Source organism: Marmota flaviventris, chromosome 14 (assembly GCF_047511675.1).
Source record: "Marmota flaviventris isolate mMarFla1 chromosome 14, mMarFla1.hap1, whole genome shotgun sequence".
Lineage (NCBI taxonomy): Eukaryota > Metazoa > Chordata > Mammalia > Rodentia > Sciuridae > Marmota > Marmota flaviventris.
Window position 1 is genome coordinate 56,794,577 of NC_092511.1, and position 17,604 is coordinate 56,812,180.

General features: G+C 37.0%; 1 protein-coding gene across 1 annotated transcript; it reads left to right on the forward strand.

Moving 5' to 3' along the window:
* Window positions 1–476: 476 nt before the first annotated feature.
* Gkn1 (gastrokine 1) lies at window positions 477–5,383 on the forward strand. The gene is made up of 6 exons (XM_027934283.2): window positions 477–488; window positions 2,148–2,201; window positions 2,290–2,427; window positions 3,429–3,539; window positions 4,430–4,577; window positions 5,289–5,383. Exons 1-6 carry the CDS (start codon window positions 477–479, stop codon window positions 5,381–5,383), a joined length of 558 nt encoding a protein of 185 aa, XP_027790084.1.
* The last annotated feature ends 12,221 nt before the right edge of the window (window positions 5,384–17,604 follow it).

The following is a 17,604-nucleotide window of genomic DNA, read 5'->3' on the forward strand; positions in this document are numbered from 1 at the left end:
AATCATTATATGAAGGTCAGATAAAGGCAAGAAGGGGAAACTGTTCCCATATTCCTCCAAGAGCTAATCTCTGGAAGGCTAGATGTAGGCATAATTTTTCATCTGTGATCTTGTTTGGTTTTAGGGATTATTCTTTTTCTAAATCTGAGCTATGTCAATGTACCAAACACCCACACCCATGGCTCTGATTGGACCAGATGTTATCACAAATCATATTGAGTTTTTTGTGATACCTTCAACTTCAACAGATGATGAGTCAGATCAACTCCATGTCAAAGTATCTCAGAGATAGCTGCTTGGAAAGGCTTCCTGGTATACCAGGTCATGGCACAGATATAGGAAAAGGAGAAAGATAAGTCTTTGACTCCACCTGAGCACACCTATTTTGAGTAGAGCTGGTCACGTATAAATACAGGAAGGCTGCTCGTCCAAGCTCATGCCTCACAGCTCCTCTGCTCCCCTGCATTCACAAAGACATGAAGTTCACAGTGAGTAGATATTTTTTCCTTTTGGACTTATTACCATCTAACTGAGACTGTTAATATTCTGATTGAAGAGGTCTGCTTCTTATAGCAATGTCACCATGATGGAAAACCTTGAAAAAAATTCTCTTTCCTTTTCATGGATCATGGCCTTTATAGTTAACCTTCTCTACATAACTGTTCAGATCTCTACGTAGAACAAGAAGTCCCTAAGTTTTAGAAAGTGCCTGATCTTTCCCCATTCTTGAGTTCCATCTTTAACCACAACTCCTGAGCATGTTCCAGCCAGATAAGAAGCTAATTATCAAAATAACTGGGTAGTGACTTGCTGTCACATTCTTCAGCATGGGATGAATCTCTAAGTAAAGAAGGTTGGCCCTGCCAGGGCCCTGTCCTTGGCCATTTCTTTGGGAAAACATGTGAAGCATGAAGCTGATGCCTAGTCTCACCTGCAGTTTCAGGCGGAAGCCTAGTAATGTTGAGGTGGACCTCAAAATTCTGTCAGTGGTATTCATAGTCCCCAGTGTCCTAATGCAAATGGAGCTAGAATCAAATAATTTCATGTTTCAACACCCCAAACACTGGGGTGTTGAAAACTCTGCTTTATAATGGGGTTGCACATGTAAAATACTTGTTTGGAAATAAGTATTCTTAATAGAGGTGAGGTTTATAAAGGGGGGGGGACTCTAGACATGAGTCAGAAGATCTGATTTCTAGTTCTGCTGTGAACAAGAGGTATGATTTTGGCCAAGTCCTTAGCCTCTACAGCTCAGTATCCTCATCTGTATAAAGATTACATTGTACTAAATGTTCTCTAAAATTTCTTCCACTCCTGACTTTTTAGGAGATGAATTTTTAACTCCTACTTAAACTAATAAGAAAAATAACAGAAATTTCTTAAACTAATGAAAATAATAAAAGTACTTCCGCTATTAGGAGGAGTACCCCGGATCAAATAGGAAAGTGAACATTTATTTTTTCAGCTGTGATTTTTCAGAACTTGTAACCATTTTCCATTATTCTATTCATTTAAAAATTTATTCTTCATCCTTTTTTGATAAGGTCTAAATTCAAAATTCTAAAAATTATGTATCATATTAATAAAATTATTTATAATTCATTAATAATTCTGTGTTAGTATTAAAATTGTGGAAGGTTAAAAAACATTGTAGAGCAAGATGACTTACTATAGTGACACAAAATTATCCAAAATAGGGTTATTTGAAGTTGGGATTTATGAAAAATAATGTGAATAGGGTATTTTAGGGTAAACTTTAGGGTATTTATAGTAAACTTTAGTAGAGATGATTTATTCTCCAGTTACTGTTTAACTCCATTTCTGGTGTCTTGAATAGTTAATTTTTTCCTTTAGGTATTTCAAAATCTTCTAAAAAATATAAACATTTCAAGTCTATTTCAACAGAGTTTTATTTCTAGGATATTAATCAATGTTTTAAATATGTTGTCTTTGGTAAAAAATAAATTTTTAACATTTCAAATAACCAAAGAAAGATAATATGCAAATCTAAAATAAAGGGTAAGAAGAAAACACAGGATGTTCATCACGTTGGTTAAGTTGGTTAACTATTTTTCATAAATTTGGATGTAGAAAGAAAAGAGAGAGTATATCATGTTGATGATTTGTGTGTGTGTGTGTGATTTCAGATGATTCCTATTGGGCTTCTTGGACTCTTCATAGCATCTGCTTTTGCTGACTATGTAAGTCTCATTCTTTCTGGTTTGTTACCAAAATGCATTTGCAGAGAACTGTGGTATTAAATCACTCTTCATTTCTTATAAACTTCAGAATATCAACATCAATGATGATGGCAACACTGCTGGAAGTGGGCAACAGACAGTGAGTGTCAACAACGAACACAACGTGGCCAATATCGACAATAACAACGGATGGAACTCCTGGAACACCCTCTGGGATTATAACACTGTAGGTAGCCAGCGTGCAATTCCCATTCTTTAAAAAAATGTGGGGTTTTTTTTAAGCAAAAATTAATGTACCAGCTAACTAAAAAAAGAGAGAGAATTAAATACAGTAAATTCTACATGCACATGAGCATATTAGTTATTTTTTATGTGTGTGATGCTCGGGATCGAACCCAGGCCTCATGCATGCCAGGCAGGAGCTTTACCACTGAGCCATATCCCCTGCCACAAGCATAGTAATTAAAATTGCCTATTTTCCTCATCCAATTTTACTTGCTAGCTATAACTACTATTCATAAGTCTTGTGCAATTAGTTATATAATTCAAACCAATGAAGAGTTATTAGAGTCAACTAGCTTCAAAAAATAGTAAGGATATGAGGCAAATCATCTCTTTGCCTCACCTGCAGATGCCCTCGATTATGATAAAAGACCTGTATATTAGTACCACTGCCAATCATCTATCACAGTTTTCAGTTTTCTTCTAAAAAGACAGAAGTGGACCCTTCACTTCTAACTCCAAAGGATCAAAGGGGAAAACTAAAATACACTTGCCACTAGTTAAGAGACCCAACTCTGCAATTAGCAGCCCTGTATTTTACAAACTTAGTACTTTTAAAAAGCAAATTCTTATTGTTTCAATTTTATCATCTGATCAGTGAGAAAACGACTTCCTGTCTTACCTGCTTCCTTGAAATGTCATGAGGATCAAAGGAAACTAAGATGTGATAGCTTTTGAAACTTTATTTCAGTAATATCGACATATGTAAGTGCCTCTTCTGCCAGAAATGAGGATAACGCAATGAGTTAGATACTCACTCTTTTCCTTCAAGGAGCCTGTAGCTGACAAATGTCAGCAACAGATCACAGATCCACTGTGTTTATCCCAGTTCATCTGATCATGGAATTCCACTTCCCTTTGCTGGTAGAACTGATCTCTGATAAGAAAAACTCCTTGGGGAGCATACACTTCTCCCTCACCTTCTACCATCACCTTCTTTACCAGGGCTTCGCTGCAACCAGACTCTTTGTCAAGAAGTCATGTATTGTGCATAAAATGAAAACTGATGTCATGCCCTCCATTCAAGCCCTTGATGCACTGGTCAAGGAGAAGAAGGTAAAGATAAGTTTTTCAACTTTTTTCTCATAGGAAAACTTACAACCTCCAGTAAATACTGAGGAGATCACATTCCCTCTGACCACAGTGTGATGTAGTGTATAGCACAAAGTGTACATGGTAATTGCTTCAAGGGAGGTACCTTTACACACCAGTGTGGCTCACACAGGCCTCTAAAGAGCTGAGCAGAACACCTGATGACCTTGACCGATACAGAACAAAGTTCCAGTCACATCAATGCAAGCCCTGGGAAATTCTCCACAGACATGTTTCTGCAAGAGTTAGTTAAGGTTATCAGATTTAGCAAATAAATATAAAAAATATCCAGTTAAATATGAGTTTCAGATACACAGTAGATTGTTTATAAGTATGTCCTGTAATATTTGGGATATGCTTACAATAAAAAATGATCTGTTGTCTATCTGAAATTCAAATGTGCCTGGCTGTCCTATATTTTATGTGGCAACTATCATTGAGGTAGATGGAAAGAGAGGATCCATGGTTTCTTAAGTGTTGGTCTGAGTTCATATACTCCTATAACTGATAAATAGGTGCCTTTCATTAACAAGGCAGAGAAAAATAAATCAACTACATTCCTGGAAGTTGATTATCACGTGGCCCAATCCAAGGAATCTAAGATGACCAAATGAGGCCCAAGTTTCAGAATACATTTAGCCTCAGAGTTCTGTATTTATGAGATAAATCAGCCAATGCTTTTAGAAATATGGAGATAAATAAAACTGGAATTGGTTCTTATTCATCTTGATTTCTGAAAAACCTATAGTCAAGCAATCCCCCTGTTGGCTTTGTACCCCTTCAAATCCACAAAACACTGGCTTGGCACTCATACTTTCTCTTTCTTCCTTTCTGTGTGCCTTCTTCATGCTCAGCTTCAGGGTAAAGGACCAAGAAAACCATCTCCCAAGGGTCTGATGTACTCAGTCAACCCTAACCAAGTTGATGACCTGAACAGATTTGGAAAAAACATTGCTGGCATGTGCCAGGGGATTCCAACCTATGTGGCTGATGAGATTCCAAGTGAGTATGCTCCCTCCTGTACATTCCACATTCCACGTGAGCACTGGCAAAATGACCAGACTATCTAGGACATGTCCATAGAGGAGACCAGTCACCCAGGAATGTCATCAAGGCTACCAATTGTTAGCACTCTATTCCAGGCACTGTTCCACATGCTGTAAATGTGTTAATTCATTTGTTCCTCACAACAATCTTATATTACAAGTTCTATTGTCAGTTATACCTTATGAATAAAGAAACTGAGGCACAGAGAAAGAACTCAAAGCTCTTGCCTGGGTCAATCCCAAGCATTTTGGTTCTGGATTCTGTGCTCTTGATTCAATATTCTTAATGGAACATTGCCTTTCAAGGGTGGATCCAGAATAAACTCTGGGCATATTCAAAAGAATGCAAGAAATAACTAAATGAAAGAGAATGCCAATAGAATCTACTCTCTCTCTATAGCTCAAATTATTGCTTAATTTCTGGTTAAAGAATAGTCTACACCAAAACAAAGTGTCCATCTAGAACCCTAATCCAACAGTAACTTTCCAGATCTCTGAATTTAGTAGTTTTATTTTGATAGATAGAGAGACAGATAGATAGGTAGACAGACAGATAAATTGATCTTGAAATTAATGCATAGCTAGTTTGTATATTTACATGACTTGCATCCATTCCCCAAAAGAGTCCTTGAACAGTAATTGATATAGACTTTTTTCTTTTTATCAGGAGCAAACCTGTTTTTTTACTCAGAAAAGTGCTACAGTGCTGACATACTCTGGATTCTGAACATTTCCTTCTGTGGAAGCACAGTGGAGAACTAAAACAAATATTTTAAAGACACTCTGGATTTAGTCATCAGAGTATGCTATGTAGAAAAATATGGGTCCTAATGTTTTTTATCATGTCATTCTGAAATGGTTTCTGCTAGTTATGTTTGGTTTCCTTAAGCTTCAATAAACCCATTTAGCACTGAATTCAGTTTATACTAACATTCCTTATGATTTCTATGGGGAATGGACAGGATCATAGGTCGGGTGGTGGTGGCAAGCGGTTGGAATGCATTGAACCCACTGTTATCCTTACTCAAAACCCGTCCCCTATAAAGAACCCCTTCAGATGCTTTAGATACTGCTAACCATAGCCCTGGGAATGGTTCCAAAACTGTCCAACTGCTCTGAAGGCTGCTCTATAGCTGGTATGCAAAGGAATATTTCAGATCAGCAGAAAAAAATCCACTCAAAAGTAACCCAAGCCCCAAAGGAAGGTTCATTGCCAGAATCTAGGAATATCTAAAATAATCCAAGGGCAAGATCTTAGAAGATGGAAAAATGTACCCTGTTCATGGATAGGCAGAACTAATATCATCAAAATGGCGATATTACCCAAAGTTCTCTACAGGTTTAATGCGATACCAATCAAAATCCCAATGGCATTTCTTGTAGAAATAGATAAAACAATCATGAAATTCTTATGGAAAAACAAAAGACCCAGAATAGCAAAAGCAATTCTAAGCAGGAAGTGTGAATCTGGAGGTATAGCGATACCAGAGTTCAAACTGTACTACAAAGCAATAGTAACAAAAACAGCATGCTACTGGTACCAAAACAGGCAGGTGGACCAATGGTACAGAATAGAGGACACAGAGACCAATCCACAAAATTACAACTTTCTTATATTTGATAAAGGGGCTAAAAGCATGCAATGGAGGAAGGATAGAATCTTCAACAAATGGTGCTGGGAAAATTGGAAATCCATATGCAACAAAATGAAACTGAATCCCTTTCTCTCGCCATGCACAAAAGTTAACTCAAAATGGATCAAGGAGCTAGATATCAAATCAGAGACACTGTGTCTGATAGAAGAAAAAGTTGGCTACGATCTACATACTGTGGGGTCGGGCTCCAAATTCCTTAATAGGACGCCCATAGCCCAAGAGTTAATAACAAGAATAAACAAATGGGAATTACTTAAACTAAAAAGTTTTTTCTCAGCAAGAGAAACAATAAGAGAGGTAAATAGAGAGCCTACATCCTGGGAACAAATTTTTACCCCTCACACTTCAGATAGAGCCCTAATATCCAGAATATACAAAGAACTCAAAAAATTAAACAATAGATAACAAATAACCCAATCAACAAATGGGCCAAGGACCTGAACAGACACTTCACAGAGGAGGACATACAATCAATCAACAAGTACATGAAAAAATGCTCACCATCTCTAGCAGTCAGAGAAATGCAAATCAAAACCACCCTAAGATACCATCTCACTCCAGTAAGATTGGCGGCCATTATGAAGTCAAACAACAACAAGTGCTGGCGAGGATGTGGGGAAAAGGGTACACTTGTACACTGCTGGAGGGACTACAAATTGATGAGGCCAATTTGGAAAGCAGTATGGAGATTCCTGGGAAAGCTGGGAATGGATCCACCATTTGACCCAGCTATCGCCCTTCTCAGACTATTCCCTGAGGATCTTAAAAGAGCGTACTATAGGGATACTGCCACATCAATGATCATAGCGGCACAATTTACAATAGCTAGACTGTGGAACCAACCTAGATGCCCTTCAATAGATGAATGGATAAAAAAAATGTGGCATCTATACACAATGGAGTATTACACAGCACTAAAAAATGACAAAATCATAGAATTTGCAGGGAAATGGATGGCATTAGAGCAGATTATGCTAAGCAAAGCTAGCCAATCCTTAAAAAAACAAATGCCAAATGTCTTCTTTGATATAAAGAGAGCAACTAAGAACAGAACAGGGAGGAAGAGCATGAGGAAAAGATTAACATTAAACAAAGACGAGTTGGGGGAGAGAAAGGGAGAGAGAAGGGAAAGCATATGGAAATGGTAGGAGACCCTCAATGTTACACAAAATTACATATAAGAGGTTGTGAGGGGAAAGGGGGGCAACAAGGGAGAGAATTGAACAACAGCAGATGAGGTAGAGAGGGAAGATGGGAGGGGAGGGGAGGGGGGATAGTAGGGGATAGGAAAGGTAGCAGAATACAACAGTCACTAAAATGCCATTTTGTAAAAATGTGAGTGTGTAACCGATGTGATTCTGCAATTTGTATTTGGGGTAAAAATGGGAGTTCATAACCCAATTGAGTCAAATGTATGAAAGATGATATGTCATGAGCTTTGTAATGTTTTGAACAACCAATAAAAAAAAAAGAAAAGAAAAGCAGCTGGGTATCAAAGAGACTCAAACCAGGAGCTCTATAGACACCAAGACCCAAGACTGCTTTCCTCTCTCCCTGAAGCCACATCTCCCCTCTTCTCTGTTCCTCTCTCAATTCCATTTCCCTCTTCTTTTCATCCTGAAGGTGGAATTTTCTGTGCTCATAGCAGAAGATAGCTGAACCAGAAGGTCAACTTCACCTTCCATGGTACATGTCTTTCCAGTTCAAGGGATAATGTTTAAGGATGAATCTCAATTCCAATTTTTCTTGACCCTGTTTGATTCAGCAATCCACAACCTCCATTTGTTGACGGCCTGGAGAGACCATGAAGTCACATGGTTCCCACATGGTGCAGAGGCTCCAGAGGTGGAGGATGATCTCAGAGAAAATAGATTTCAAATGTTATATATTACAACATGAAAATATAGTTCATTTATAAAAGATGCTCCTATATATTTTTTTAACTCTTTGATGCCATAAGAGGAAATTTAACCCATTATCATGTCATTGGTAAGATAGCCCCAAATAACCCCATCAAACAAAACTAAAGATATTGATTCATAGTAATATGTACCAATATGTACCAAGTTATATGCCTGACTTTTGGGAAGTGATAAACCCTATGTTTTATAGGAGAACTGTCTAGTCATTAATTCAGAATAAAAAAATTAAATTCACAGAGAAGTTATAAAAATTCTGGATCATACACACCTATCAAGATAAACAAAGAAAAAGTAAAAGAATTGCAAAGAAAATTAAAGTATGTCACTAGCCTAATTGAAGATTTTAACATATATCTTTCAGTAACATACAGAGGAAGCAGTTAAGCATACAAACAATTTAAACTTAATTAACAAGCGTATTTTAATGAACATATATAGAACACTACAGAATACATTTTCTTAAGCATATATGGGACATTTATAAATAATGATCACATGCTGATACATAAATCAAATCTCAAAAAATTTCAAATCATTGTCCTCATAAAGGACACGTTTTTCTGGTCTCAATTTAACTTAAATAGACTAAATATTCCCCTCCAAACAAAACAAAGTAACTCCATTTATTTTGAAACTATGTAGCATACTTCTAAATAATTTAAGACCTAAAAAATTCATAATCAAAAGTACAATACACTTATAACTTTGAAATAATAAAAGCCCTGCATATAAAACCTAGATAAGTAGTATATAGACCCCTGTGTAGTCTAAATTTATAGCCTTGAATCCTCATTTTAATAAAAGGAGAAAGGCTGAACATTGATTTAGTCTTTCAACTTTAAAAATGAGGGAAAAGCATAACATATAATATATCCAAAATAAGCAATAGGAAAGATACTAATATAAGAAATTAATAAAGTGGAAAATATACATACAATAATAGTAAGGCTCAACAAAGTAAAAATATTGATTCTTTGAAAAAGTGTAAAATTGAAAAAAAATAAATAAAAGTATAAGTCACAAAGAAAGCGATTCAAGGAATAGTAAAATAGACTAAGCTACATACAGATACCATAGATATTAAGATATTAGTAAGATGATATTGTCAATGACTTTATTTCAATATATTTGAACGCTTGGGTCAACTGAATTTCTAAAAAAAAGTACCTTTCTAAAGCTGATTCTGGGGCTGGGGTTGTGGCTCAGTAGTAGAGAGCCTAACCCTTACATGTGAGGCACTAGGTTCAATCCACAGCACTACATAAAAATAAAATAAAATAAAGTTATTATATCCATCGACAACAAAAATATTTTTAAAATAGAAAGTCTGAATAGTTCTTTTTTAAAAAATTTTTTTAATTGTAGATGGACACAATACCTTTATTTTGTTTATTCAACTTTATGTGGTGCTGAGGATCGAACCCAGTGCCTTATGAGCGAGGCAAGTGCTCCACCGCTGAGCCACAACCCCAGCCCCCGAATAGTTCTATGTAATCAGTAAAAATAAAATTGGGAGGCTGGGATTGTGGCTCAGCAGTAGAGCGCTTGCCTAGCATGGGCGGGACCCAGGTTCAATCCTCAGCACCACATAAAAATAAAGGCGTTGTGTTGTGTCCATCTATACCTAAAAAATAAATATTAAAAAATAAATAAATAAAAATTTTAAAAAAATAAAATAAAATTGGTTCAGAAGTTTAAAAGATTCACAAAAAAATTTCCAGGCTGGTTCCAAGATGGTAGGCAAGAAGAAGGCTGCATTCTGTGTTGCTCTGAGACCTGGGATTCAAGTAGTGGGAATACTGTTTCTCTGCCAGTAATTAGAGGACCCCCAACAGCTGCTCCCACACAGGAATCATCTTGGCCTCAGTGTCAGTGCAGGACTCTTGGCTGCTCATCCAGGAAGGTTCTCCACGTGCCAAGTAGGACCACCAGCATTAGCACCTGCACAGGACCCTTGGCCTCCCACCCCTGCAGGAGTCCTGGATGCTGCTCCCACACAAGATACCCAGATATTCAGCAAAGGAACTCCAGCAGCCACTCCTGTGTGGACCCCCATCTACCAACATGAGGCTCCTCCAGTCACCTCCATCTTGGGGCACTGCAACCACTGCCACAGTCCCCTACACACTGTAGCCTTCACTGGGTCCAGTGACATCCACCAGCCACAATAATGCACACCATAGAGGTGCATCTCTGAACCCACTGCTCAAGGACACCACCCGGCCCTGCCCAACCTGACACCCCAACGCTGAAAGCAGCCACCTCCATCTTGGGACACCTTCACTGACATCTTTGGTTGGAGCAACTCCCAGCTAGGAGCACCAGTTGGGGCTTAGAAACAATATCAAATTACAAAAAGTCCCCAACTCCTCCCTCCCCCCCAGCAGCTGCTAACCCAGCACAGTGCCTGCGTCTATGCGACCAGTAGTAGTTCACAAAACCAGGTTGTAAAACCAGGTCCTGAACTGCCCCCCCAAAAGCAGCCCTCTGCAACAGGTGCACAGCCCCCAGAGCACAGCCCACAAGACCTCTGGAGAGAAGGGTTTCTGATTGGGAAGTAGAAAGGGACAGGGTGAGAGAGAGATAGTATAGAGACTAAATTAGAGACCAGGAATTGTGAGGTCTACAGGCAATATAAGGAGATAAGATCAGGTGCCCACATCACATGAGTGGGCCCCAAAGGAGATCCTTGAGGTGCAGTCTGCCACCGGGGACTGGGAAGTACCTCCAGGAGCCACACCCCTAAGACCAACCTTCCTACCCTACTAACCTTCACCATCCTGAGGGTGGAGATACCAGCAAACAACAGACAACCCCACCTATTGGATGAGAAGGAAAACTAGAAAGATACTGATTTCCAATAAAAACAATCCTTTTATCTTCCTTTGAGATTTTTTTTTCTCTCTCTCTATGCCTATCCTCATGTCCCCAACATTTGTAAAACCAAGTATTTTTATGAATTAGGCTACTGAGAATGGGGATGTCTGAATAGTATATTACAGTGGTGTTGTATATTCTTTTATCTCCTATTTTTACAATTTTTACTTTTTTAATATTTATGTTTGTTTGGTTTTTGTACTCTACTGTCTTCCCACTTACTTGTCTCCTCAAAATCACTTTCTCTTAATGCAAATCAAAACCACCCTAAGATACCATCTCACTCCAGTTAGATTGGCAGCCATTATGAAGTCAAACAACAACAAGTGCTGGCGAGGATGTGGGGAAAAGGGTACACTTGTACATTGCTGGTGGGACTGCAAATTGGTGCAGCCAATTTGGAAAGCAGTATGGAGATTTCTTGGAAAGCTGGGAATGGAGCCACCATTTGACCCAGCTATTCCCCTTCTCGGTCTATTCCCTAAAGACCTAAAAAGAGCATGCTACAGGGACACTGCTACATCGATGTTCATAGCAGCACAATTCACAATTGCTAGACTGTGGAACCAACCTAGATGCCCTTCAATGGATGAATGGATAAAAAAAATGTGGCATTTATACACAATGGAGTATTACTCTGCATTAAAAAATGACAAAATCATAGAATTTACAGGGAAATGGATGGCATTAGAGCAGATTATGCTAAGTGAAGCTAGCCAATCCCTAAAAAACAAATGTCAAATGTCTTCTTTGATATAAGGAGAGTAGCTAAGAACAGAGTAGGGTCGAAGAGCATGAGAAGAAGATTAACATTAAACAGGGATGAGAGGTGGGAGGGAAAGGGAGAGAGAAGGGAAAATGCATGGAAATGGAAGGAGACCCTCAGAGGTATACAAAAGTACATACAAGAGGAAGTGAGGGGAAGGGGAAAAATAATACAAGGGGGACAAACGAATGTCAGTAAAGGGGGCAGAGAGAGAAGAGGGGAGGGGAGGGGAGGGGAGGGGAGGGGAGGGGGGATAGTAGAGGATAGGAAAGACAGCAGAATACAACAGACACTAGTATGGCAATATGTAAATCAATGGATGTGTAACTGATGTGATTCTGCAATCTGTATATGGGGTAAAAATGGGAGCTCATAACCCACTTGAATTAAATTGTGAAATATGATATATCAAGAACTATGTAATGTTTTGAACAGCCAACAATAAAAAATTAAAAAAAAAAATCACTTTCTCTTCTCTTTCTACTAACCAACATCTTTAGATTCCTCTTTCACACTTTCTAAGATCAAATAACCTCTTACTCCTCAAACATCTCACCCTACACCTCACCCTGGTCCTTTATCCACCATCAGAAACTGTAGGCCCTTTTGCAAACCTATTATTTATATTGTAGATAATAATTGAATTTACTATTTATGTATATTGGGACAAACCGATAAGTATCTTTATAACAGCTATTTGGTTTAAGGTTGAATATTGTTTGAATTGGGATCTGTTCACATTGTTCTCCTCCCTTAAAGGAGAGGTATTAGAAACCTGCAGGGACACTATAAGCCTGTAGGGTAAAAACTGTAATGTCTCAGATCCATAGTGCCAGAAGGGAAGACACATGAACAACAAGAAAAACTTAGGGAAGAAAGTGCCCCCAATAAACCAAGATATTACATTACTAGAACCCATGGCTAGCACAACAGAAGGAAATACAGAGAAGGAGTTCAGAATGTACATAATTAAAATGTTCTGTGAACTAAAGGATGATATAAGAGAGCAAACACATGCAACAAAAGATTGCTTCAATAAAGAGCTTCGTGAGCAAATACAGGAAGCAAAAGATTACTTCAATAAGGAGATTGAGGTTCTGGGGGGAAAAAAAAGAGAAATCATTGAAATGAAAAAAACAATAAATCAAATTAAAAGCTCAATAGAAAGCATCACCAACAGACTAGATCACTTGGAAGACAGGACCCCAGACAATGAAGACAAAATATATAATCTTGAAAAGAATGTTGGCCACATAGTGAAGATGGTAAGAAACCATAAGCAGAACTTTTAAAAATCACGGAATAACATAAAAAGACCAAATTTAAGAATTATTGGGATAGAGGAAGGCATAAAGTTCCAAACCAAAGGAATGAAAAATCTATTCAATGAAATAATAGTAGAAAAATTTCCAAACATGAAGAATGAATTGGAAAATCAAATACAAGAGGCTTACAGGGCACCAAATATACAAGATCACAATAGAGTCACACCAAGGCACATTATAATGAAAATGCCTAGCATGCAGAATAAGGAGAGAATTTTAAATGCCACAAGAGAAAAGAATCAGATTACACATAGGGGAAAACCAATTAGGATATCTGCAGATTTTTCAACCCAGACCCTGAAAGCTAGAAGATCCTGGACAATATATACTGAGCTCTGAAGGAAAATGGATGACAACCAAAAATATTATATACAGAAAAATTAAACTTTATATTTGATGATGAAATAAAAACCTTCCATGATAAACAAAAGTTATAAGAATCTATAACTAGAAAACCTGCACTACAGAACATCCTTGGCAAAATATTCCATGAGGAGGAAATGAAAAACAACAATGAAAATCAACAAAGGGAGGTATTACACTAAAAGAAATATTAATCAAAGGAGAAACAAAGTCAAGCTAAATACAAAAATAAATAAATAAACAAATACAACTGGGAATACAAATCATGTCTCAAAAATAACCCTGAAGGATAATGGCCAAAATTCACCAATCAAAAGACATAGACTGGTGGATTGGATTTTAAAAAAAAGTTCAACAATATGCTGTCTCCAAGAAACTCATCTCATAGAAGAAGACATGTACAGATCGAAGGTAAAAAAGTTGGGAAAAAGCATACCACTCACATGGACTGCATAAACAAGCAGGAATTTCCATCTTCCTGTGAAATAAAGTAGACTTCAAGCCAAAGTTAATCAAAAGGGATAAAGAAGGATATTACATACTGCTTAAGGGAATCACACATCAACAAGACATAACAATTATAAATATATATACCCCAAACAATGGAGCATTTACGTTCATCAAACAAACTCTTTTCAAGTTCAAGAGTCAAATAGACCACAACACAATAATTCTGGGTGACTTAAACACCCTTTTTCACCACTAGATAGATCTTCCAAACAAAAGCTAAACAAAGAAATATAGAACTCAATAATACAATAACTTAGACTTAACAGACATATATAGAATATTTCATCCATTAATGAGTTAATACACTTTCTTCTCAGCAGCACATGGATCCTCCTCTCAAATAGACCATATATTATGCCACAAAGCAAATTTTTGCAAATACAAAAAAATAGAGATACCACCCTGCATTCTATCAGATCATAATGAAATGAAATTAGAAATCAATGATAAAATAAAAATAGAAGCTACTCCAAAACCTGGAAACTAAATAATATGCTATTGAATGAACAATGGGTTGCAAAAGATATCAAAGAAGAGATTAAAAATTCTTAGAGGTAAATGAGAACATTGATACAACATACTGAAATCTCTGGGATTCTATGAAGGCAGTACTAAGAGGAAAGTTCGTTGCATGGAGTTCATTCCTTAAAAGAAGAAAAAGTCAACAAATAAGTGACCTAACATTACATCTCAAAGCCCTAGAAAAAGAAGAACAAATGAATGCAAAAAGCAGTAGAATACAGGAAGTAATTAAAATCAGAGCTGAAATCAATGAAATTGAAACAAAAGAAACAATTTAAACCATTGACAAAACAAATTCTTTGGTTCTTTGAAAAAATAAATAAAATTGATAAACCCTTTAGCCATGCTAATGAAGAGAAGGAGAGAGAAAACTCAAATTATTAACATCGGTGATGAAAAAGGAAATATCATGACCAACACTACAGAATACAGAAGATAATTAGAAATTATTTTGAAAATAAATAAAATAAAATAGAAAATATTGAAGGCATCAAAAAATATCTAGAGTCATATGATTTGCCCAAACTGAATAAGGATGATATACACAGTTAAACAGATCAATTTCAAACAATGAAATAGAAGATACTATCAGAAGCCTACCAACCAAGCCTATCCAGGACCAGATGGATACACATCTGAGTTCTACAAGACCTTTTAGAAGAACTAATACTAATACTCCTCAAATTATTTCATGAAATAGAAAAAAAAGGAACACTTCCAAACTCATTCTATGATGCCAATATCACTCTGATTCCCAAACCAGACAAAGACAAAGAAAGAAAACGTCAGACCAATATCTCTAATGAACATAGATGCAAAAATTCTTAATAAAATTCTGGCAAATCAAATACAAAAACATATCAAAAAGATAGTGCACCACGATCAACTGGGATTCATCTCAGGGATGCAACGTTGGTTCAACATATGGAAATCAATAATTTAATTCATCACATCAATAAACTTAAAGATAAAAATCATCTGATCATCTCAATAGACGCCAAAAAAGCATTTGACAAAATACAGCACCCATTTATATTCAAAACACTAGAAAAACTGGGGATAACAGTAACATCTCAACATCATAAAGGCTATCTATGCTAAGCCCCAGGCCAACATCATTTTAAATGGAGAAAAATTGAAAGCATTCCCTCTAAAAACTGGAACAAGACAGGGATGCCCTCTTTTACCACTTCTATTTAACATAGTTCTTGAAACTCTAGTCAGAGCAATTAGACTAGAGTTTAATTGAAATTAAAGGGATTAAATTAAAAGAAATTAAAGGGATACAGAAAGGAAAAAAAGAACTCAAATTATCATTATTGCCAATGATATGATTCCATATCTAGAAGACCCAAAAAGTTCCACCAGAAAATTTCTAGAACTATTAAATTAATTTGGCAAAGTAGTAGGATATACAACCAACACCCATAAATCAAAGGCATTTCTGTACATCAGTGACAAATCCTCTGAAAGAGAAACTAGGAAAACTACCCCATTTACAATAGTCTCAAAAAAATAATAAAATACTTGGGAATCAACAAAAGAGGTGAAAGACCTCTACAATGAAAATTACAGAACTCTAAAGAAAGAAATTAAAGAAGCCCTTAGGAGTTGGAAAGATCTGCCTTGTTCTTGGATAGGTAGAATTAATATCATCAAAATGACCACACTACCAAAAGCACTATACAGATTTAATGAAATTATAATCAAAATTCCAATGGCATTCCTTATAGAAATAGAAAAAGCAGTCACTAAATTCATCTGGAAAAATAAAAGACCCAGAATAGCCAAAGCAATCCTTAGCAAGAAGAATGAAGCAGGTGGCAACACAATACCAGATCTTAAACTATACTACAGAGCAATAGTAACAAAAACATTTTAGTATTGGCACCAAAATAGACTTGTAGAACAATGATACAGAATAGAAGACACAGAGACAAACCCATATAAATATATTTATCTCATATTAGACAAAGGCACCAAAAACATATTGGAGAAAGGATAGCCTCTTCAACAAATGGTACTGGGAAAACTGAAAATCCATATGCAACAAAATGAAATTACCCCCTAACCCTCACCATGCACAAAACTCAACTCAAAGTGGATCAAGGACCTAGGAATTAAACCAGAGAAGAAAAAAGTAGGCCCAAATCTTCATCATATTGGATTAGGCCCCAACTTCCTTAATAAGACTCCTATCGCACAAGAAATAAAATCAAGAATCAATAAATGGGATGGATTCAAAGTAAAATGTTTCTTCTCAGCAAAAGAAATAATCAGTGAGGTGAATAAAGAGCCTACAGAATGGGAGAAAATTTTTACCACAAACACATCAGATAGAGCACTAATCTCTAAGATACATAAAGAACTCAAAAATCTTAATGCTAAGAGTCAGCCAAGTGTATGATGCATGGCATTTTTGGTTGAAAGGTGACTCCAGCTAGCCATTGAGATGATATGATTATGTTAAGATTTGCATTCATATGGATATTGGACTCCTGCTGTTCACCTCGGCCTGCTCCTGGAGAGTTCCCATTGGTTGGGGAAGTACAGTAGGAGGGAGTTCTGGGGGAACCCCCTCTGGGGGTTCCGGGAGAACGCGCGTGTGTGGATCAGCGATTTTTCCCGGGTGCGTACGGGGTATTGGCGGCAGTTTCAAAAAATAAAGTTTGTTCCTGCTTGAGTGGCTCGTGATTTTGTGCCCAGCCAGACTGCGTCATTTGGTGGCCAGTACGGGGAATGCCTGAAGCTTGGAGGTGAGTAAAATTGCTCGCCCCTGAGGGAAGGCAACAAAATGGGTGACCATTTCAAAAAACAATGTGTTCTTGTTTTGATTTATTTTGTTTTTGTTTCAAGCTGCCTATCCCTAGAATTTTCTCAGGCAAACTGGGAAAAATGGTTGGCTTAAGGTTTGAAGTTGTTCGGCCCTGAGAAAGAGAAAATTGATACAACTATTCTTTGTTCCATTTTTGTTTCATTCTGTTTCGGTTTTGTTTTATGCTATCTTATTGGGTTGTGTTACCTTTATAGTAGATTAGAAACT

Excerpts from the sequence above, each read along its gene's own strand:
- Gkn1 (XM_027934283.2), top strand. Across the intron at positions 2,428-3,428 it reads CCCTCTGGGATTATAACACT|GGCTTCGCTGCAACCAGACT; the intron begins GTAGGTAGCCAG and ends CTTCTTTACCAG. Across the intron at positions 3,540-4,429 it reads CACTGGTCAAGGAGAAGAAG|CTTCAGGGTAAAGGACCAAG; the intron begins GTAAAGATAAGT and ends CTTCATGCTCAG.